Consider the following 23,057-nt stretch of genomic DNA (forward strand, 5'->3'; position numbering starts at 1 on the left):
CCATATACCTTTCAAATGAATAAATGTGAATATTCAGTAACTCAATGTATTTTTTATGAGATATTGCACACATTTCATAGTAATCTACTTATAGAATCATGCATATATATTTCTGGTGTTTGACAAATATTCTAGTACAAGAAATAAACTCTGAAAACTGCATGTCTGCTTATGTAGATATTTTATTTCCATCAAAATAAAAATGAATAAAACAGTGAAAAGGGATTGGTTTTGCAGCCTTGTACAAAATCAGTTCTTCACTACACCTATTGAAATGCATCATTCTGTCTTCCCAGGGTTTTTTGTTTTCCCAAAATTAACAGACACCTACCTGTTGCTGAACTGGTACCTGCTGTACAACCTGTGTGGGTACTGCTGCCTGGCCAGCCACAGATGCTTGTAAAGTCACAGACGAACCTGTGTCTGACCCAGACTCTGATGTCTGCATCGTGGTCTCTGAATAAAATTAAAATGTAAAATTAAAAGTTCAGCACAAACTTCTTTGCTTTTTGTCACTTATTCAGATCTAAAAGAAGCATATTCACCCAAAATCAAATCTAGGGATTAGCTAAAGATTGTTTCACGTACTATTACATGAGTACACAGACATATTTATTTTTCATTTTTTAAAATGTTGCTTTGGCCTAAAATATTAGAAAATTCATATAATATAATATAATATATAATATATAATATAATATAATATAATATAATATAATATAATATAATATAATATATATAGTATATAGTATATATATTATTACTTTGTCTAATCTAAGGTCTGCTTAGAGCTTGCAGCACATCAAGAAGAGAATAAGCTTTGGACTTCATGATTTTTTTCTAACAGTTTACAGTCTGCTTTGTAATAGCAAATACATTTATCAAGTCAGAAGCAAGGTGCACACAAATCTATTTACTGCTTTAAAGTAAAGAACTTTTAGAAAAATATCTGTTCACAGGCCTGATTCTTCTCTAACTACACTTGTATACATAAGCTGCAACTATTATTAAATTTTGAGAGGAGACTCAAAACCTCTTACTATATTAAGACAACACACTTTAAGCTACCTATATGCACAAAAATAATTAATTCTAGAAGCTGCACATATAAATGATTACTTCTTAATTAAGTATGCCTTCACAAAAAGAGTTGCAATCATCAATGCAAAAAATTGAATTATGGAAATATTTCAGACTAAGTCATCACAATTCTAAAGAAAAAAAAGAGTAATTTATGTGGTATTCACAGTACAAGTAAATTACAGTACCTTCAATATCGTCAGCTTTCAGAAAGAACTAACATACACTGAATAAAGTATACTGCAAGAACACAATGGGTAAAATATGCAATACCAGAAAGAAATTTCTCGTTTCATTTTCTTCCCTGAAACAGTTCAAATCCTTATGTACTAAAATATTAAAAGTTTTCTCATACCTTGCTTGCCCTCAAGGTATTTAATAATGCAAATCAACAGAAACTTTTCTCACTTATTTATGTGACTTCAGGAACAACTCATTAAAATCAGAAATAAGTCAAAGTCCTCCCATCAGCTTGTAAATGACTACACATTCTTCAAAGCTGTCCTTCCTCTGGTTTACTGAGTTGCACTATAAATTTTTCATATTCAAATGCTGAGTTAAAGCTCTGGTAGGTGATAGAATGAGGGGCTTCAACCTGAGAAGAAGAACCTGGAAAGCATTTTAAAGGTGAAAAAGTGACTCAAGTAAGCTTTTTTAGCAGATAGTGTCAATATAATCACTATAGTTATAAACAGGGATTTTACCCTTACATGAGGTTGTGGCACTGACATTTTTAAGAGGAATATTCAAAATTTGGATACAGCACAGAAATGGTCCAACAGTTAAGGAAAATGCCTTACAAAGAAAACCTATTTAGATTATCATAAAGAAGACTGAAGATTACTTACTCTGTTGGATTTGTGTGGCCAGGTTTTGCAAGTTGGGAGAGGGGGCTACAGGGGTAGCTTCTGAGGGAAGCTGCAAGAAACTTCCTCCATGTCTGACAGAGCCAAAGCCAGATAGCTCCAAGATGGACCCACCACTGGCCAAGGCTGAGACAATCAGTGATGGTAATAACACATTTGTTATAATATATTTAGGAAGGAAAAAAAAGGTATGCATAGAAGTAATTGCAGTTCAGAAAATAGTGGAGTGAGAACATGTGAGAGAAGCAACTCTGCAGGCACCAAGGAGAGTGAAGAAGGAGGGAGAGGTGCTCCAGGTGTTGAAGCTGAGATTCCTCTGCAGCCTGTGGTGAAGACCATGGTGAAGCAGCTGTGCCCCTGCAGCCCATGGAAGAGCCCCACATTATGCCTGAGAGGAGGCTGTTACCCTGTGGGAGGCCCACGGTTGAGCAGGGTCCTGGCAGGGACCTGCAGATCCGTGGAGAGAGGAGCCCACACTGGACCGGGTTTGCCAGTAGTACTTGTGACCCTGTGGGGGATCCACAGTGGAGCAGGTTGTGCCTGAAGAACTGCACTCCATGGAAAGGGATCCACACTGGGGCAGTACCTGAAGAACTGTAGCCTGTGGGAAGGACTCATGTTGGAGAAGTTTGTGGAGGACTGTCTCCCATGTGAAGGACCCCATGCTGGAGCAGGGGAAGGACTCCGACTCCTCTCCCTGAGCAGCAGCAGGAACAACGCGTGATGAACTGACTGTAATCCCCATTCTCTGTCTCCCTGTGCTGCTGGGGAGGGAGAAGGTAGAGCCCAGGAAGGACGGAGAGGTGGGGGGAAGGTGTTTTTAAGATTTGTTTTGCTTCCCATTGACCTGCTAGGATTTTGATTAGTAATAAATTAAATTAATTTCCCCAAGTCGAGTCTGTTTTGCCTGTGATAGTAATCAACAAGTGATCTCTCCTGGTCCTTAACTCATGAGCCTTTCATTATATTTTCTCTCCCCTGTCTAGTTGAAGAAGGGAGTGATAGAGCATCTTTGGTGGGTACCTGGCAGCCAGCCAGGGTCAAACGACCACACTTATACATAACAGGAATTAGAGTAATCTTCAGTTTTGCACAGAATTACAGAATTGTTAAGTTTGGAAGAAACCTTTTGAGATCATCTAGTCCAACCCTCCTGCTCAAAACAGGGTCACCTAGAACAAGTTGCCATGTCCAGTTGGGTTCTTAATACCTCCCAGGATAGACACTCCACAACATCTTTGTAAAACCTGCTATAGTTCTTGACTAACCTCACAGTAAAAAAGTGTATTTGAATATTCAGAAGGAATTTCTGTGTTTTGTCCATTCGTGCCCGTTGCCTCCTGTCCTGTCAATGAGCACTACTGAGAAGGCAGAACAAGGGATGGAATCCATCCAAAAGTGACGTAGGAGCGCTACTGTCCTCTCGACGTCCTGTGTCCTCCTTCTCCCCCTGTCTTCCCATATCCCCCGTTCCCTACCTGGGAAGGTGATGGCCCCGTCGTCCCGGGCCCTCCTTTTAAAAATGGCACTCACCACGCTGTTTAAGATTCCCCTTTTTCCTGCCTAAGTCCTTCTTTTGTGGTCCCGAACCTTCCCTTCCCCCCTACTTACCTCCCCCTCTTCCTGCCGTGCCGCTGCAGCTGACCCCGCCCCGGACCCATGTGGCGGGGCTGCTCGGCCCCGCAAAGAAGTCAGCCCCTGCTGTAGTGCTGCCGGTCTTGCCACCGCCCCCCGGTTGCTGGCCCCGCTCCAAGCCCTACGCCCGGGGCCGTCACTGCTTCCCTCGCTTCCCTCGCTTCGCAGTCATCATCATCTAAAATAACAACACCCATAACACCAGTGCCAAAGCCGAGACCAAACACTAAAGACTGTCCCTCGTGAAGAGGAGATCAAAGAACTGCACCCCTTCTAGTGAGATCAAAAGCCAGAAGAGATTGAACTATTAACTCATTAAGTAAAAATGTATTAATTTAATCAAGTACCATAATTTCTGTTACTTTATCCTTTGTGATTAAGTCTCAAATGCTTTTCTATTACTTGTTAATTTAGCTTAATAAGGTTCATTTTAGTTTTGTAAACTATTAAGTCATATTCCCGAGAATCCCCTTGTTATGAGTTATTCAACATACATTGATCGATTTAAAAACAAAGGAGTTGTGGACTGCTTCCGTTCCAAAAAGGTGGGAATTTGATTTTACCTTCCTTGTGTTGCTAATAACTTCTCCCTTGACCCAAACCCTAAACTCCGCCCCTGCGATGCCCTATAAAAACCCCACAACCCTGCCTTTGCCCAGTCTTTTCGTCTTCATCTCCCCCCTCGTCTCCAGGGATAATAAATGGATTCTCGAGCTTTATGAAACGAAGACCACTCTCATTCTGTTCCCATGCCTGGCACTGGCAGCTGCACTCTCCCTGGACATGATGAACTCTGTTGCAATGCGATGCAACAGGACCTGGCACTTGGCCTTGCTGAACCTCATACAATTCACCTCAGTCCATCAATTTAGCTTGTCCAGACCCCTCTTTGTAGGGGTGATCTGCTCCAAAACATTCCACCTTGGGTGGATCCCATCAAGTCCCATAGACTTGTGTATGTCTAACTGATGTAGCAGGTAGTGCTATATTTGCTAGGTGGAATGAGTCCCACAACTGGAATGCTGGGATGAAAGGCTACAGGTTGTTTAGGAGGGATAGGCAGGGCAGGTGAGATGGACATGTGGCACTATATGTAAGGAAGAGGTTTGATTGTACAGCCCTTACAGTTGGCAGTGATGTGGTGGAGAGCCTCTGAGTGAGGCTTAAGGGGATGGAAAACAAAGGAGATATTATAAGTGAGTGTTTATTACTGATCGCCCAGCCAGGATGTAAGCAGTGATGAGTTCTTCTGTAAGCAATTAAGAGAAATCTCTGGATCAGTAGCCCACATCCCTATGAGAGATTCCAACTTCCCAGACATCAACTGGGAATATCATCCTGCTGTGATAAGCAGGCCTTGGGAAGTCTTAAAGTTTGTGGGAGGTAACTTCTTGTCACAAGTACTCTGTGAGCCAACTAGGAAAGATGCCCTCGTAGACTTGTTGTTTGTGACTAGAGAAGGACTCTTGGGAGATGTGATGATTGGTGGCTGTCTTGCCTGCAGTGACCATGAAATGGTTGAGTTTAAAATTTTCAGTGTAATGAGAAAAAAGGTCAGCAGAGTTGTTGCTCTGGATTTCAAGAGAGCAATCTTTAAGCTATTCATGGAGCTAATTAGAAGATTATCCAGGGAATCTCCTTTTGTGGACTTAGGGACCCACGAATGCCGGTCAGTCTTTAAGAACCACCTTTCCGAAGCACAGGAGCAGGCAATTCCACTGTGTCAAAAATCAAGCAAGTTGGGCAGATAGCCAAATCGGGTGAACAGGGAACTCCTTGTGGAGCTCAAGAGGAAAAAGAAATTGTAGAATCTCTGGAAGCAAGGTTAGGCTTTGCAGGAAGATTACAGAGCTGTGGCCCATATTTTCAGTGAGAAGACACAAAAAGTGAAGCTCAACTAGAGTTGAAACTAGATAGGGTTGTGTCAGATAACAAGAAAGACTTTTTAAAATGCATTAATAGCAAGAGCATGTCTAAAGAAAACATTGGACTAATACTTGTTGAAGATGGTCACCTGACTAATAGGGATGAAGAAAAAACAGAGGCATTGCATTCTTTTTTTGCCTCAGTCTTTAATGATACTGATAGACTTTGGGCTGGCCAGTCTGCTGAGTTGGAGGACCATGACTGAGGGAACAGTGTTTTTCCTTTTGTGGACACTGAAATTGTAAGGGACCAGTTGTATCAGCTGAATGTTCACAAGTTGAGGGGGCCTGATGGGATTCATCACAGAGTTCTGAAGGAGATAGAGGATGTTATGGTAGGACCCATCTCAATCATCTGCCAAATGTTTTGGGAGTCTGAGAAAGTCCCTGCTAACTGGAAGATGGCCAATGCTATTCCTAGTTACAAGAAGGGTGTGAGAGAAGACCCAGGGAAATACAGACCTGTTAGTCGAACCTCAATACCTGGAAAAATTATGGAGAAGATAATACTGGGTGCTACTGAAAGACATTTAAAGAACAATGCAATCGTCAGGCACAATCAACGGGTTTGCAAAGGGAAAGTCTGGTTTAATTTGGTATTTTATAATAATCTGGATGTAGTTTTCTGGATTTTAGTAAGGCCTTTGATACTGTTCCTCACAGTATCCTTCTGGACCGGTTGTCCACCTGTGAAATGAGCACGTTCATGGTGCGCTGGGTGAAGAACTAACTGCCTGGATAGCAGACCTCACAGGGTTGTAGTGAATGGGGCTAGATCTGGCTGGCACCAGATACACCAGCAGTATTCCTCAAGGTTTAAGGGCCAGTTCTGTTCAATATATTTATCATTGATCAGGATGCAGGAGTTGAATGCACCATTAGCAAGTTTGCTGATGACACCAAACTGGGGGGAGCTGCTGAATCTCTTGAGGGACAAGAGGCCATGCAGAGGGATCTGGATAGACTGGAGCAATCACCAATGGCATGAACATTAAAAAGTCTAAATGCCAGATTCTGCACCTGTGACAGAGCAATGCCAGGCACAATTATAGATTGGGAGAATAGTGGCTGGAGAGCAGCCTTGCAGAAAGGGATCTGGGGGTGCTGGTTGACAGGAAGCTCAATATGAGTCAGCAGTGAGCCCTGGCAACCAAGAAGACAAACCTCATCTTGGGGGGCATTAGGAACAACCTGACCGTAAAGGGATTCTCTGCTCATGACAGCGGGGTTGGACCTTTAAAGGTCCCTTCCAACCCAAACCATATGATGATTCAGAGAGCTATAGCCTGTCCAACTACTGATGGTAGAACCCTCACTCACTCCTGTAGTTGACACCACAGGCCCCAGGGTGCCTACACCCCCCAGTCTGACTCCAGTAGCTGGGCACCAAATTTCACTCACACAAACACGGGTCTCACCAGCAGCTGGCACCTGTTCCTTGCAGCACGCATACTGTCCTAGTTTCAGCTGGGATAGAATTCATTTTCTTCTCAGTAGCTGGTACAGCACTGCCTTTTGGATTCAGTATGAGAATAATGCTGATAACACAGATGTTTTGGTTATTGCTGAGCAGTGCTTACCCTGAGTCAAGGGCTTTTCAGCGTCTCATGCTCTGTCAGGGAGGAGCTGCACAAGAAGCTGGGAGGAGCATACTCCAGACAGCTGACCTGAATTGCCCAAAGGGATAGTCTGTACCACAGAACATCATGCTCAGTGAATAAACTGGGGAGAGTTAGCCAGAAGGGGCCAATTGCTGCTCAGTCAGCGGGTGGTGAGCATTTGTATTGTGCATCATTTCTTTTTCTTGGGTTTTACCTTCCTCTCTCCCTCTCAGTTTTATTAAAACTATTAGCGGTAGTATTAGTATTACCATATTGCCATCATTATGATTATATTTTACTTTGTTTCAATTATTATACTGTTCTTATCTCAACCCATGAGTTTAATTTTCTTTCCTGATTCTCCTTCCCATCACAATGGGGATGGGGGCAAAGGGAAATGAGCAAGCAGCTATGTATGGTATTTAGTTGTCAGTTGGGCAACACATACACAGAGAGCAGAGAGTGAGATTAAGCAGGGCGATAGTTAAGAAAACATTTAAAAAGAAAATATAAGAAAATAGGACATTCTGCAGTGATCAGGCACAGGGCTCAGCCAGACAAGCATACTGATTAGCTCCATTTTACCTGAGACTGGAAACATTTATTCCCGTTTGTCGCCCTGTTCTTTTGAGAGTTTTAAAGTTCTTCTAAAAGTTTCTTATGCCTTCTTATGTTTACGTATTTCTACTGAATTTTCTCACACTGTTCTTGTGAATAATGATTGTTTTGCATTCTTCTTTGTGTGTGGAGAGAACTGATGGACTGTTGGCTTGACCAGTGTGGTTGGAGAGGTGGCAATTTCATCCTCCAATCCACTGTCACTTTTGATATTCTATATATAGTGGAGTCAGAAAATAAAATCTCTCTTTCGGTTCTTTTCTTTCCCCTTTTGCATCTAGCGTCCGTGTGTGAGTTATTTCGTGTCGTAGTATGACACCCCTTTCTGTCTATCCCCCCTCGTTGTCTCTCCCTGCTTCCTCTTTCCCCTGTAATTCCCTTAATCAGTTTGTATAATTCTATCAATTCCTGCCTCCATCCCAGTTTGATGTCTGGGATCCCCCCTGGTTTAACATCTCATCAGTTGCAAAGTCCATGTTGATCTTCCAGGAAATACTGCCTGTAGTTTAGATTCCTTCCTAAAGAATTTATTGTAAGTTTTGTTTGCTGTTTACAGTCCAGTATAATTCTTGTAAATACCAAGTTTTATATTCCTTTCTGTGGAGCAAAGAATATCTTTATGAGGTTGGATTAATATTTTAAGATGTACAGCCTCATCTACCCTTGCAGCGATTTTCAGTCCTGTACAAATGACACCTTCTCTGTGGTGACTTCCTTTGTAAGCACAGAAACATAGAATAGTAGAGTAGTTGAGGTTGAAAGGGATCTCTGGAGCTTGTCTAGTCCAAACCCCTTCCTGGCCCATGCTCAACACAGGATCAACCAGAGTAAGTAGATTGGGACATTGTCCAATCAGGTTTTGGATATCTCCAACCATGGAGAATCCACAACCTCTCTGGGAAGCCTGGTCCTGTGTTTGATCACACTTAAAGTTAAAAAGATTGTTCTTATGTTTGAGTGGAAGTTCATGCATTTCAGTTTGTGTCCATTATCTCTCATCCTTTCACTGAGCACACCTGAAAAGACTTTGGCTCCATCTCTGTGCTGGTTTCAGCTAGGGTAGTGTTAATTTTGTTCCCAGTGGCTGGTACAGGGCTACATTTTGGTTTTGTGCTGAACACAGGGTTGATAATACAGAGATATTTTTGTTATTGCTGAGCAGGGCTACAGAAAGCCAAGGCCTTTTCTGCTTTTCATACTGCCAAGCTGTCAAGGAGGCTGAGGGTGTGTGGGAAGTTGGGAGGAGACACAGCCAGGACAGGTGAGGAAAACTGACCAAAGGGATATTCCAGACCACATGACATCATGCTCAGTATATAAAGTGGGGGGAAGAAGGAGGAAGGGGGGAGATGTTTGGAGTGATGGTGTTTGTCTTCTCAAATCACTGTTATGTGTGACAGAGCCCTGCTCTCCTGGAGATGGCTGAACACCTGCCTGTCCATGGGAAGCAGTGACTTAATTCCTTGTTTTGCTTTGCTTGTGTGCGAGGCTTTTCCTTTCCCTATTAAACTGTCTTTATTTCAGCCCATGAGCTCTCCAGCTTTTACCCTTCCAATTCTCTCCCTGATCCTGCTGATGGGGGAGTGAGAGAGTGGCTGCATGGGGCTTGGTTGCTGGCTGGGGTTAAACCACAACAATCTTTATTGCACAGTGTATTTAGACACAGATAAGATCCCTCCTGAGCCTTCTCTTTTGCAGACAAAACAATCTTAAATTATTCAGGAAGTGTGGACTGGATGGGTGGACAGTGAGGTGAATTGACAACTGTCTGAAACGCAGATCCCAGAGGGTGGTGATCAGTGGCACAGGGTCTAGTTGGAGGCCTGTCACTAGGGGTCCCCCAAGGTTCAATACTGGGGCCAGTATTGTTTAACTTATTCATCAATGACTTGGATGACAGGGTAGATGCCTCCTCAGCAAGTTTGCTGATGACAAAGCTGGGAGGAGTGGCAGATACTCCAGAGAGATGTGCAGCAATTCAGAAGTACCTTGACAGATTGGAGACATGGGCAGAAAAGAACTGTCTGAAATTCAACAAAGGCCAGTGCAGGGTCCTGCACCTGGTGAGGAATAACCACAGACACCAGTACAGGCTGGGGGTGACCTGCTGGAAAGCAGCTCTGCGGAGAAGGACCTTGGGGATCCTGGTGGACATCAAGCTGCCCACGAGCCAGCAGTGCCCTTGTGGCCAAGAAGGCAAATGGTATCCTGGAGTGCATTAGGAAGAGCATTGCCAGCAGGTGGAGGGACGTGATCCTGCCCCTCTACTCAGCCCTGGTGAGGCCTCACCTGGAGTGCTGTGTCCAGTTCTGGGCTCCTCAGTACAAGAGAGACATGGACCTCCTGGACTGGGTCCAGCAAAGGGCTACAAAGTTGATTAAGGGACTGAAGCATCTCTTTTATGAGAATAGGCTGAGGGAGTCAGGCCTGTTAAGCCTCAAGAAGAGATGACTGAGAGAGGACCTCATCAATGTCTATAAGTATCTGAAGGGAGGGTGCCAAGAAGATGAAGCCAGGGTCTTAGTGGTGCCAAGCAATAGGACAAAAGGCAGTGGGCAGAAACTGATGCACAGGAAGTTCCACCTGAATATGAGGAAGAACTTCTTTACTGCGTGGGTGACCAAGCACAAGAATATTACCTGGAGAGCTTGTAGAGTCTTCCTCACTGGAGATATTCAAGAACTGTCTGGACACAATCCTGTGCCATGTGCTCTGGACTGACCCTGCTTGAGCAGGGAGTTTGGACCAGATGACCCACTGTGGTGCCTTCCAACCTTACCTATTCTGTGATTCTGTGATCCTGAGTCAACATCCCTGAAGGCATTTGGCAAGACATAAAGACAAGGCACTTAAGGATGCTTTGCTAAGGACTAAAGGAAACAACAGTTTAATATTTCATCTTGGGACTACAGCCCCCCTCATTTCCCCCTGGGGTTGAGGGTTTAATAGTTTTTCTTTTTTGGGACAACAGTCTCCCCCATTTTCTCCTGGGGCTGAGGGTTTAAGAACAGAGATCTTATTTTTCATTTTTTCTTCTCTGAAGACAGAAGGCTTTCTCATACCCTCTTCAGCTTTCCTCTGTTCTCTCTATTCTTTTGTTGGTAGTCACTGAAACAGGTCTTTTGGTCTACTACTGCATCTCTTTAAATGCAGTCTTTGTTGTAGGAGAATTTGGTTCAGCTTATGGCTAATAAGAAAAGTTCAGCTACAAGCTACTCTATCATCTCCTCCCAACTCAAAAAATTTCTTTTTTTATTATCTTGGATCTTAGATTGTCTCTTTTTTACTTTAAATTAAGGAGGAGTAGTATTTTACAAAGCCTTCATTTCCCAGGAAAGGGTTAAAAGTTCAGACTCCCCTGACGGCTGAAATCTCTGCCCAGAAGCCAACTCCCAAAGTTAAGGCTGGGCACCTCCCCCCCCCTTCTCTTTCTCCTTCTCCTCCGCTGGTAAAGTTACAGGTGCTGTTTGGACTCTATGTCTCTTCCCTCTGGTGGAGGGGATGACAAAGGTAGCTTCGCTTTTCTCTACTTTTTTGTCTACAGGAGCTGGTTCAGTTCTAGTCCTTCTACCTCTCGGCTCACCTCGACTAGGCCACATGGCTTCCCCTCCCCCACCCAGCCCGTGGCTGGGTAGGGGAGGTCTGCACTGTACTCTGACTGGAACTAGAGAGAGAGCTCCTGAGAGTTCTTGCTTTTAACTCCCTGTGTTCTCAGAGGCGTGTCTATACTTTCAGTGGTCACTCTAGGTGCCAATATCCAAACCTGACCACTGATTGGTTTGACCTAATTTTTTGGAAAAATTCACTTTTATGTCAAACCACAACACCTATCCATGGACTGAGGTGAGACTGACAAACCTGTAGTTCTCCAGATCCTCACCCTCATTCTCCTTGAAGATGAGCGCAACATTTGCCTTTTCCCATACTTTTTTTTACTATTCACACTTGTGATTACTTTGATATTGAAATACAAATAGATCTCAGGAGCTCCCAATAAGCCTTGATCAAACCAGTTGGGTAGTGAAGCATCCCTTGACCAGGAGCTCTTGCATGGTAAAGGTGGGAACAACACTGATCGTATCAGGAACATCAGTTGCCTGACCAAGGTGGGGAACAAGGGATAATCAGTTATCCCCTGACAGCCTTGGAAAACTATTTACCTGAATATGTGAAATAGTACCATTGTTACATTGTTATATGTTTGAAAAAATGTCCAGTAGTTACCAAGTTAGGTTATGGCCAGGATGAAAACATACTGATGACTAAAGCAAATCATCTTTTGACCCTATAAAGGCCCTTTGAGCTCTCCTGGACTGCAGTGGGCTGTGCCAGCACCTCTCTCTGAGTGGGTTGCCTCTCAGAGCTCATGAACCCTCAAGTTTGCAATAGCTGAAAGACCATTGCTGACCCCCCCCCCCCCCCCCCCCCCCCACTCCTCGAGGTACAACCCTTGCTCATTGAGAACACAAAGGGATTTGGCATATTTCACTGAACTCAAGGGGAGTTTTTAACAGGTACCTTTGCACATATAGATGCATACATTTGTCTGAGTGCATGTGAATTGATTATGGTATGAATGTTGCTATCTCAAATCTATAATTAAGTCATTATTGCAATTGTAGTGAACCCTACTGAATCACTTAATAAATGTTAAATTAGTCTATGATTAAGTACTGCTAAACTCTTTTGCATTGTCCTGGTTTCAGCTGGGAGCGAGCTAATTTCTTCTCAATAGCTGTTACAGTGCTATGTTTTGGATTCAGAATGAGAATGGTGTTGATAGCACACTGATGTTTTGTTTTTTGTTGTGTTTATCCTAAGTCAAGGAGTTTTTTCTTGTCTCATGCTCTGCCAGTGAGGAGGTTTGCAAAAGAAACTGGGAGGGGGCACAGCCAGGACAGGTGACCCAAACTGACCAAAGGGATATTCCACACCATAGAACATCAAGGAGCTAATGTGTATGTCTCAAACACTGATAGCCATGAAGCCAAACAAGGATTATTGCGTAAGAGCACGCTGTGCAAATGGGAAAAAAAAAGAGCAGGATGTGGCTGGAAAAGGAGCCATGCAAAGGTAGGGCAGCACTTTTCTAAGACAAACATCCTTGTTCTAGCTCCTGGAGATAAGTACAACACAGTCCAGAGCAAGGGCAGGAATGAGGTCAAGTAATGGGCAAGACCAGTAAAGGAGGGTGAGACCACCAAAGACCCCCAAAGCCCTCCAACCCATTTCCAGAAAGGTCCAGAACAAACTGTGTATGATGACTAATTTGCATAGAAAGCGAGGAACTTATCTCTGGTGTGGGGAAAACTTATCTATAAAAAGGTACCCCCACAAAGCCTGTGTGGCTTCCCCCAGGACCCTGGACACCCTGACAGACAGATTAACGCTGGACCCAGGACTAGTGATCTCCTTTCCTCTCCTATCTGACCTCTCTATTTCTCTTTCTCTCCATCTTCCCTCTTTTATTTTTTTATCTTTCTTGCTACTAGAAGATAAGGAACTAACTTATACCAATTTACATGCCAAGTTTATAATTTACTAATAAAACTTGGTAAGTTTTTTTCAGACCTGCTGACATTTGCCATTCCTTTTCAACCACGTGCATCTACAAATCTTGGGTGCTCCCTTCCTCTTAGGAGTGGAATGCAACATGGTGGAGTCAAAGAAAGGCACAAATTTTACCCACACTCAAAAGGCAATTGCATGATTGGCAGTTGTTGTCAGATGACCCAGCCATCAAGTGTACCCGGCAGTCCACCAAAATTATGACATCACTTATGATCCTATGTTTGCTAATGGTGATTTTGCCATATGGGCACATCATTGCTCATCTTTCTTACTGCTTCAATAAAGCTTTGTTTTATAACATGTTGTCAGACTTCATTAGTGTTCAGACCACAAGGGGTTTCACAGGCGGCTTTTGTGAAGAAAGATCAGGGGCTGTCCCTGTGCCTAACAAAGGTGGTTCCAGCAAGATCCAAAACGAACTCACCACTGGCCAAAGTTGAGCCAATCAGCAAAGCTGGCAGCACCTCTGTGATAACATATTTAAGAAAGGGCAAAATCACTGCAGAGCAGAGTGAGAAAAGGGAGGGGGAGGGAAGAATATGAGAAACAACCCCACAGACACCAAGGTCAGTGAAAGTAGAGGGGAGAAGGTGTACCAGAGCAGAGATATCCCTGCAGCCTGTGGCAAGGATGACAATGGAACAGGTGGTTATGTTCCAAAGAATGCTGGAGCTTATGGAAAACCCATGCTGGAGCAGGCTCTTGGCAGGAACTGTGGCCCATGGAGAGGAGCCCATGCAGAAGCATGTTGTATTTCTCTGTCTCATTCCATCTCCATACCACCTACCTGCCCACATATTTTCTACCTTTTTCACACCTTTAACACAAAGGATTTTAAAGGGCAAAACATATACTGACAGACTGGTATGACAGAGTAAATTTGTCCGTCGGTAACTGTTATACAAATCTCCACAAGAATTTCACAAACCTTTTTGAAAAAGGTTAGAGTTTGATTTAAAATAGTTGATTTTAGTGTGTTTAGCAAATAAAATTTAAAAAAATCAATATAGGATTTTATATCAACATTCATCTCAAAAAAAGTTAGAAAAAATGCCCCAGAATATTTGTTAGCTGAACCAAGAGAAGACAACAGAAAAAAATAAAAACAATGAAACACTAACCATCTATATTTTGGAACATAAAAATTGTCTAAATGAGTTTTGCAAACTTCACATAGACACAAGAATCTCTACAGTAGGCAGCTATGGAATAACTTGTTCAGGGGAGATCTCTTTCTAACTCCATTAGTTTGACTTATACCCGGAAGTAAAATAATTTTGATTCCTTCCAAAGCATTTGTTTATTTGTTTAGCTGGTGACTTTTAAGAAATCCTACAATTAATTAATTTACAAGAGAAGTTGAAATTTACAAATCTCCTTAAGCATGCATTAAATTTCTTATGTAATGCTCCATTTATTGATTCTTTATTTTCTGTTTTATCTCATAGTATTATGCTAGAAAAAAGGAAATTCGAAAAAAAAATTCTTACCCCCACACCAAAACCTGACAGCCACTCTCATCTAAACAGCTTTATTAGTTTTAGTGCCAGAAGTGGGGCACGCACAGTTTTTTTCTACCCAGAGAAGAGGAGGAGGTGAGAACGTGAGGAAAGAACATGGAGACACCAAGGTCAGTGGGGAAGGAGACTTCTTATTTTGGAGGGACAAAAAGTTCCTTAAATTCAAACTAGTTTATTATGAAAACCATTACAAGTGTTTGTACTCTTGCTTTATAATTACATCTGACATGTCGCTCTTAAAAATTCAATCTGCTACTGTTGCTAGGAGTCAGTTGCTGTGCAACCTAAAAGGTATGTGGTGCTTTCAGGTTAAGAAGCACTATTAAATCTATAACCCTCCTTATGCATTTCTGACAAATTTGCTTAAAGAGCTTAAAAGTCTTCTCAAATAGCCACCACACACTAACACAACTCTTTTATTAAAAGCTTACACTAACAGATTTTACAATTGCACTGGGTTTTGACTGGGATAGAATTAAGTTTCTTCACAGTAGATTGTATGGTTCTGTGTTTTGGATTTGTGATTTAAAAGAGTGTTGATAACACATCCATGTTTCAGCTATTGATGAAAAGTGCTTATGCAGAACCAAGGTCTTTTCTGTTTCTCATACTGCCATGCCAACAAGTAGACTGGGAATGTTCAAGGAGTTGGGATGGGACACATCTGGGACAGATGATCCCAATTGATCAAAATAATATTCTATACCATGACATCACACTCATCAATAAAAGCTTCATATTGACTCCAAGTTGTTTTTGTCAAACTGTTTTTCTCGTTTTATTCATTATTTTTAATCTTGAAGATTCTGCAGGCCAAATTACATACCTAAAAATACCTCTACAGGATAAGTGTTTTCAATAATATTTTTGCAAATCCACTGAAGTAGGGTGAAGAAATGGCTAAGAAGTTAACAATATGGCTTTTCTCCTACAAATTGTTCAGAAGTAGCATGATTGATGACATCTATAGGAAATAGGAAATCTGACCTATGCCTTTTGCTCTTCATTTGTATCCATATTACAACAGAGTGTATAAGGTGTGGATGTTTGCTGACTAGCCAGATGTTTATTGCCAAATGAAATATATAAAACCTGAAAACTGACTGCATTTTCTTCGATAGTAGTATAAATTTAGTCTTACCTTTCCCCAGATAATTATTCTGATGAAATCTGTGTTTTTGAAACCTCTACCCCTTTCAAATGAGATAGAGGGCACTATCACAGAAATTATTTCTTTAGGAACACAAGAATAAAAGCATGCCTTGAAAGTTATCAAAAGGATGAGATAACTAGTCTATACAACACCCAGTTTGTGCATCTCAAAACATTTAATACTACTTGGTCAAGGTTTTCTACAGGGACCTCAAAAAAGAATAACAAAATGAAGACTCCTTTGAAAACAAGAAGTCGGGGGGAAGGGGGGGGAGAAAATTTCTTCCTAAGAGAGCATTCATGAATGACAACTGCTTTTGTAACTGGTATTTTGTTTCTTCTCCATAATTCATAAGCTTTCAGTATTTTTTCTAAAGCAAATCACAGAATCACAGAATTAACTAGGTTGGAAAATACCTCTGAGATCATGAAGTCCAAACTATGACTTAACACCACCTTATCAACTAAACAACCATGGCACTGAGTACCACATTAAGTTGTTTTTTAAACACCTCCAGGGATGGTGACTCCACTACCTCTCTGGGCAGCCCATTCCAGTGCCCAATCAATCTTTCAGTGAAGAAGTTTTTCCTAATGTCCAGCCTAAACTTCCCCTGGAGCAGCTTAACACTGTGTCCTCTCGTTCTGTCAGTGGTTGCCTTGGAGAAGAGACCAATTCCCACCTGAATATAACCTCCTTTCAGCTAGTTGTAGAGAGTGATAAGGTTTCCCCTGAGCCTCTTTTTTTTCAGGCTAAACAACCCCAACTCCCTCAGCCGCTTCTCATAGGGCTTGTGTTCCAGACCCTTCACCAGCCTTGTTGCCCTTCTCTGGATGCATTTAAGCATCTCAACATCCTTCCTAAATTGAGGGGCCCAATGTGGACACAGTACTCAAGGTATGACCACACCAGTGTCAATTACAGGGGAAGAATGACTTTCCTGGTCCTGCTGGCCACACTATTCCTGATACAGGTCAGGATGCCATTGGCCCTCTTGGCCACCAGGGCACACTGCTGGCTCATGTTCAGTTGGCTGTCAACCAGTACCCCCAGGTCCCTTTCTGCCTGGGCACTGTCCAGCCACACTGTCCCCAGTCTGTAGCAATGCAGGGGGTTGTTGTGGCCAAAGTGCAAGACCCAGCACTTGGACTTGTTAAACCTCAAAGCCAAACTTTTTCTTTTTTTTTTGCCTAGTGGGCTTATAAAGCAAACCATAAAGAAAAGCTACTTCATCAGGCTAGTTAGGCACTGGAACAGGTTGCCCAGAGAAACTGTGGACACCCCATATCCAGATGTGTTCAAGGCCAGGTTGGATGGAGCCCTGAGCAACCTGGTGTAGTGGATGGTGTCCCTGCCCATGGCAGGGTGGTTGGAACTGGATGATCTTTAAGGTCCGGTCCCTTCCAACACAAACCATGATGATTCCATGATCTCCTGCACTTTTAGGATTTAGCCTTGTAAAGAACACAGAGGAAAGTCAGAATCCTGAATCAAGCACCTATTTTCCTCAACACAGACAAAAAGATTACTATAGAGACATAAGTACAGTATTCACTACTTATAATTACTTTCAAGGACAGATCACTGCAAAATTGAAAGCTATCCTATTGATTGTGATCTCAAAAGTGAGGGAAAACAGCTTAGAAATCAGTCTAAAATATTTTATCTACACAGCTACAGTTAAAGACATCTAGCTATTTATACTGTAAAAATAGCTGCACTTAAAAACTAGCAAATGATCATCTGAACTCCACTTTACAGTCTTGTTTTTTTCTAGATCTAGTTCCTACTAAGAGCAAGTGTTTCCTTCTGTGTTGCTCAAGGATACACTAGAGATAGGAGGGACTTAGCAAAGAGCAGTTGCAATGCTGTCCAACTTCAATTGTTCCATAAGTAATATTTTATTAGTACCATAAGACAGTCTCTTGAATGCAACTAAACTTCTGCAGACATATAGGTTTGTTTATATAAGAATAGGATAGAGCATCAATCTGTTAAGTTTGGTGAGACAGCTTGGTTAAATAAGTATTCTTCACATGAAGAAATTCAACCAGAATCAGACCCTACCAAGATTAAACCAACATTTCCCCCTTCACTATTATGGAGTATCTCCCTCATCTGTGAGATGTTTCTACAGTACATACTAAGTTCAATGTTCCCTTTAGTCTTTTCCATTCAAATTTCTTTTCCCACCCTCACTTCTCAGCATCAAACTTTTAAGTACTTGATGCAAGTACATAGACCAGGCTTTGACACACATGTAGACGTTCATATGCTCAATCTCTCTAAACAGCTGTTTCATGTATACATGATAAATATCTGCCCAAAATGAAAAAAAAAATTGCCATCTACACTTAAGTCTCTTGAACATTTTCCAACATAAATATGCTTTCATTTTGTTGTATCTTTACTAAATTTATTATTTTTCCAGCTGGCATAGTTTCAAACACCCAGAACCTTCAAGAAAATTACCTTCTCTGCAATTCCAAGAACAGGGCATATTTAAAAAAAAAAAAAAAACAACACCTCAATCACCTGTATTTAAATGTATACATAGACACAAGTATATTATATACATATATATATTAAGATAGATACTAAAACCCCCCTGAAAACAGCTACTCCAATACTAAGTCCCAGTAAATCCCTGATTTTTAAGTGGTAAATTTAATGTTGTAAAGGGTTATTACACCAAGAGATGTCAAGCCAGACACAGAAGCAGTACTATATCACAAAGGAACGAGGCTTTAATATGTTCTGCAGAAACCTAAGCAGATATCAACCAAGCACACTTCTATATTATCTAAAAAAATAATTTAAAAAATTCCTCATTCTCCAACTTGACAAAAAGGCAAATTCCTCAATATTATTATTTTCACAATATGTTTGAAGATGTTTTAACTAATCTTCAGGTTTCTGGTGTGAAAAATAGATCCTGAATGGCTGAATAAGTGTTCTTTCTAGTCATTTGCAATTGGCTGAAGGAGTCTTCTTCAAAATAAATTTTAAATGTCAATTCTGTGTATATTGAGATGAAGCAGGTAACATTTACACCTCAAAAGAAAACAGATTAATAAAAGAGCAACTGCAGGCTATCTCTGCAGCTCAGATGGATATACTTAGAAATGTCTAATATACATTATTTCCCAGCCTTGACACACCCCCCTACCTCAAGTAAACTGAAACATTAAACCACGTGGAAGTGAAACATCTAACAAGGAAAAGGAAAGAATAGTGGATAGGAAACAATTCTGCAAAAAGGAACCATATTGAAGAAATGAAACCCAGCAACAGCAGATAGAGAAAACAGAATTATAATATGTACAATAACATAAAAAATTATCAGCAATAATAAAAAAGCAAAGTAGGACTAAAACATAAATTGCAAGAGCAAAAAAAATGCTGACCCAAAAAAGTTTTTAAAACTGGTATTTAGTTTAACTCATCTAGAAACAAAATCAACAAAATGGTGGACAAGGGAACTAGAGAGACATGAATTTGATTGATGGACCACTTGGTGGAAAAGGAATTGGCTGGATGGTTATACTCAGTTGCAGTCAGTGGCTCAATGTCCAAGTGGAAAGAAGTGACAAGTGGCATTCCTCAGGGGTCTGTATTGGGACTGGTGCTCTTTAACATCTTTGTCAGCAACATGGACAGTGGGACTGAGTGGGACTCAGCAAGTTTGCCAATGACACCAAGCTGTGTGGTGCAGTTGACATGCTGAAGGGACAGGATGCCATCCAGAGGGACCTTGACAGGTTTGAAAGGTGGGTCTGTGCAAACCTCATGAAATTCAACAAGGCCAAGTGCAAGATCCTGCACCTGGGTCGAGGCACTCCCAAATGCAAGTGCAGTCTGGGCAGAGAATGGATTAAATGCAGCCCTGGGGAAAGGGATTTGGGGCTGTTGGTGGATGAGAGTCTCAATATGTTTCAGCAATGTGTGCTTGCAGCCCAGAAAGGCAATTGTGTCCTAGGCTTCATCAAAAAGAGGTGCGGTCAGCAGGGTGAGGGAGGTGATTTTCCCCCTCTATTCTGCTTTGGTGAGACCCCACCTTAAGTTGTGCATCCAGCTCTGGGGCCCCCAGCACAAGAAAGATGTGGATCTGTTGGAACAAGTCCAGGAGGCCACAAAGATGACCAGAGAGCTAGAGCACCTCTCCTATGAAAACAGACTGAGACGGTTGGGGCTTGTTCAGCCTGGAGAAGAGAAGGCTTTGGGGAGACCTTATAGCCCCTTCCAGTACCTAAAGGGGGGCTACAGAAATGCTGGAGAGGGACTTTTTACAAGGACATGTAGTAATAGGACAAGGGGCAATGGCGTTAAGCTGAAAGAGGGACAATTCAGATTGGATATTATGAAGAAATTATTTGCTGTGAGGGTGGTGAGATACTGGAACAGGTTGCCCAGGAAGTTGCAGATGCCCTCGTCCCTGGATGTGTTCAAGGCCAGGCTGGATGGGGCTCTGAGTAAGCTGGTCCATTGGAAGGTGTCCCTGCCCATGGCAGTGGGGTTGGAACTAGATAATCTTTAAGGTCCTTTCCAACCGAAATCATTTTACAATTCTAGGAAAATTTTCCAAGGCTGTTCTTTAGCTTCCTCCATTATCTGTATTTCAAATATCCCTTTAAAAATACAGCCTTTTGTCTTCCATTTCATGGGCTTGTATCTGCATGTTAGTAAACAGCAATTCTAAAAAATGAATCATTATTTTCTTGATACAATATTACTTTACAGTTAGCTCAAAATTAGGTTTAATTCAAAAGTATTCATAATGTGATAAAACAAAACAGAATCACTGAAGATAAAAATATCCTAATTTTGTGCCATGTAAATATGGGTGTAAGAGGCAATTAAACATTTCATCGTGGCACTAAAAGAGAAAGAGTAAATTCAAGTAATGCAATGATAGAGGAAATACATATGGGATTTATGTGGCTAAGGGGTTGTGAAAAACTAGATAGTTACATGGTATCCATGTTTTTCTCCTTTTAAAGTAATTTAAAAATAGGTTAAAACCCATAGTAGATATGTTCTCTCATTTTTCCACATAGAACTTATATTAGACAGCAAAAAGATGCTATGCTCATAAGAAAGACAGCATGTACATTTTTTGTAAGAAGAGGTACACTTCCCAACACAGTATAAGCTAGGGTTGATAGACTATGAAATTATTTTAAATCATCTACTGAGATAATACAACTTGATACAGAAACTGAATGACAAGAAACCATATAGATCAACAACATGGCATGTTAGGGCCACGTTAATTAAGAAGGCACAGCCAGGTAGATGGCTCTTATTCCTTTCAAGCTATACATTCAACATTTCTTTAGCTCTTCAGAAACAAATATGTTTCTAAGAAAGTAAGACAAACACACAGCATTGTGTGCTCTAAATATGCACAGCTCCTTTGAGTTTACTGAAAATTTAGATGTTTCTATACTAGCAGGTTAAATTCTACTGAAGAAGCTGAAGAATTCAAAAAGGCTCTGAATCAGTGCATTAAAAAATAATACCATCAAACATTCCATGTAGAACAAATATGTTTTTAAAATAAAATGAATGTGTTAGTTGATGAGAAGAGAATGTTAGGAATTCAGAGGTACAGCCATAAAATGAAATTAAAAAATTAAATTACACTTGCACCCAGACATGACAATTAATTGCACTGAAGAATCTTACATAGTACAAGTTAGCCCTTTAACCTCTACTAGTAACTACTAATCACACCCTCAAGATAATTTTAAAGGATCTCTAATGTGTACTACAGGTAACATAGGCCTTTCCCTATTGATGTACAAGATACTTTGTAACATTACAAGTACTGCAACGTGTCAGATAACTTCTAATAATAATTTTAAAAAATAAAGATAAATACCCTTCATAATAAACAACCACAGGGCAATTTACATAATTTTTCCCCTTCGGAAATGATGTCGCTTCCTAGATCATGAATTGGGAAGGAAGAAAGGCTGAGGAAGAGAAAGCGCTCGAGGCTTTTCTCTCTCACTCCTCCCCGCCCCCGCCCTCCCCCCCAAATCAATAGCGAAGCCCAATGCAGCACTCCCAGCCTGGATGCTGCAAGGAGGGAGGAGGTAAAAGCTGGGGTGGAGGCAGAGGGGAGAAGAAAGCGATAGAAAGGCAGATTTGCAAGTCTATACAGAACAGTTACATTCACCTGAATCGTGGAAAGCTGTGTTGTTGTTCTTGCTGGTGGTGGCTGTTGTATGTGATGATTAGGAAGCAAATAGAAAGCAGTGGAAGAGCAGATGTTGTTGATGAGTAACAGTCACCAGGACTACGGTGACTATGGCGCTTGATTCACAAGGCAACAGTTGCTATAACTCACAAAAGAGAGAGAGCAAGCAAGAGAGAAGGAAGCAGTGGCCCAGCCGAAGAGACCCGGAAGAGGCAGGGCTTCCCGTATGACGGACAGCTTTTAGGGCCGGAGGGGAGGAGGATCTGTTTCCTCAAGGAGGAAAGAAAAGAAGGTTGGTAGGAACGTATTAAAACCCCTACCTCACTAAGGGCGTGCGAGGGCGCATTCTATCCCCAACAAGCAAAGTGGCACTAGTATGATAATGGACTATCCATGGATGTAAGATCATGCTACATCGGAGTGGGCAAGGAGGGAACCTATAGTGGTGGCTGATAGTTCAAATGGATAGCAACTGCCAGGCCAAAACATGAGTGGGAGGGAGAAGGAGGGAAGAGAGGGTGTGGTTATATCAGCATATCTGTCTCCCGCGTGGATCATGCTCACCGACATCCTGACATCACATCCGATTAGCAACTAAAATGAAGAGGGTTTTGTGCAGGCATCTCTGTTCAGTGATTTGTTTTGCTTTTCCACCCTGTTTGCTTCCTGCTACTTGGAAGCAGTTTAGAGTTAACAGGAAGTTATGTTTTGTCCTAACAGCTTATCACCATCTCTATTTCTTTTCCCATCAGAAAGTAACAGTGAAGAGATGCTGCTGGACGGGGTATTTGTTGACTGCTGCCATCTAAAGTAGGTGAGGCTGTGGCAGCAGCTGTACTGCCCTCATTGCCAAAGCTGAACATTTTCTTTAAGTGCTGTATAC

General features: G+C 41.7%; 1 protein-coding gene across 3 annotated transcripts in view; it reads right to left on the reverse strand.

Annotated features, from left to right (window-relative positions):
• LOC137464279 (transcription factor RFX3-like) overlaps positions 1-22,403 on the reverse strand; it is a 178,500-nt gene extending 156,097 nt beyond the window's left edge. For 2 of the 3 annotated variants that reach the window (XM_068175567.1, XM_068175568.1), the window contains exons 1-2: positions 22,154-22,403; positions 332-456 (exon numbers count right to left, since the gene is read on the reverse strand). In XM_068175567.1, the coding sequence (XP_068031668.1) occupies positions 332-448 (117 nt within the window). In that variant the 5' untranslated portion in view covers positions 449-456; positions 22,154-22,403. The remainder of the gene's footprint in view (positions 1-331; positions 457-22,153) is intronic. The other variant, XM_068175566.1, reaches the window with a different exon arrangement.
• Between the last annotated feature and the right edge of the window lie 654 nt (positions 22,404-23,057).

Source organism: Anomalospiza imberbis, chromosome W (genome assembly GCF_031753505.1).
Source record: "Anomalospiza imberbis isolate Cuckoo-Finch-1a 21T00152 chromosome W, ASM3175350v1, whole genome shotgun sequence".
NCBI lineage: Eukaryota > Metazoa > Chordata > Aves > Passeriformes > Viduidae > Anomalospiza > Anomalospiza imberbis.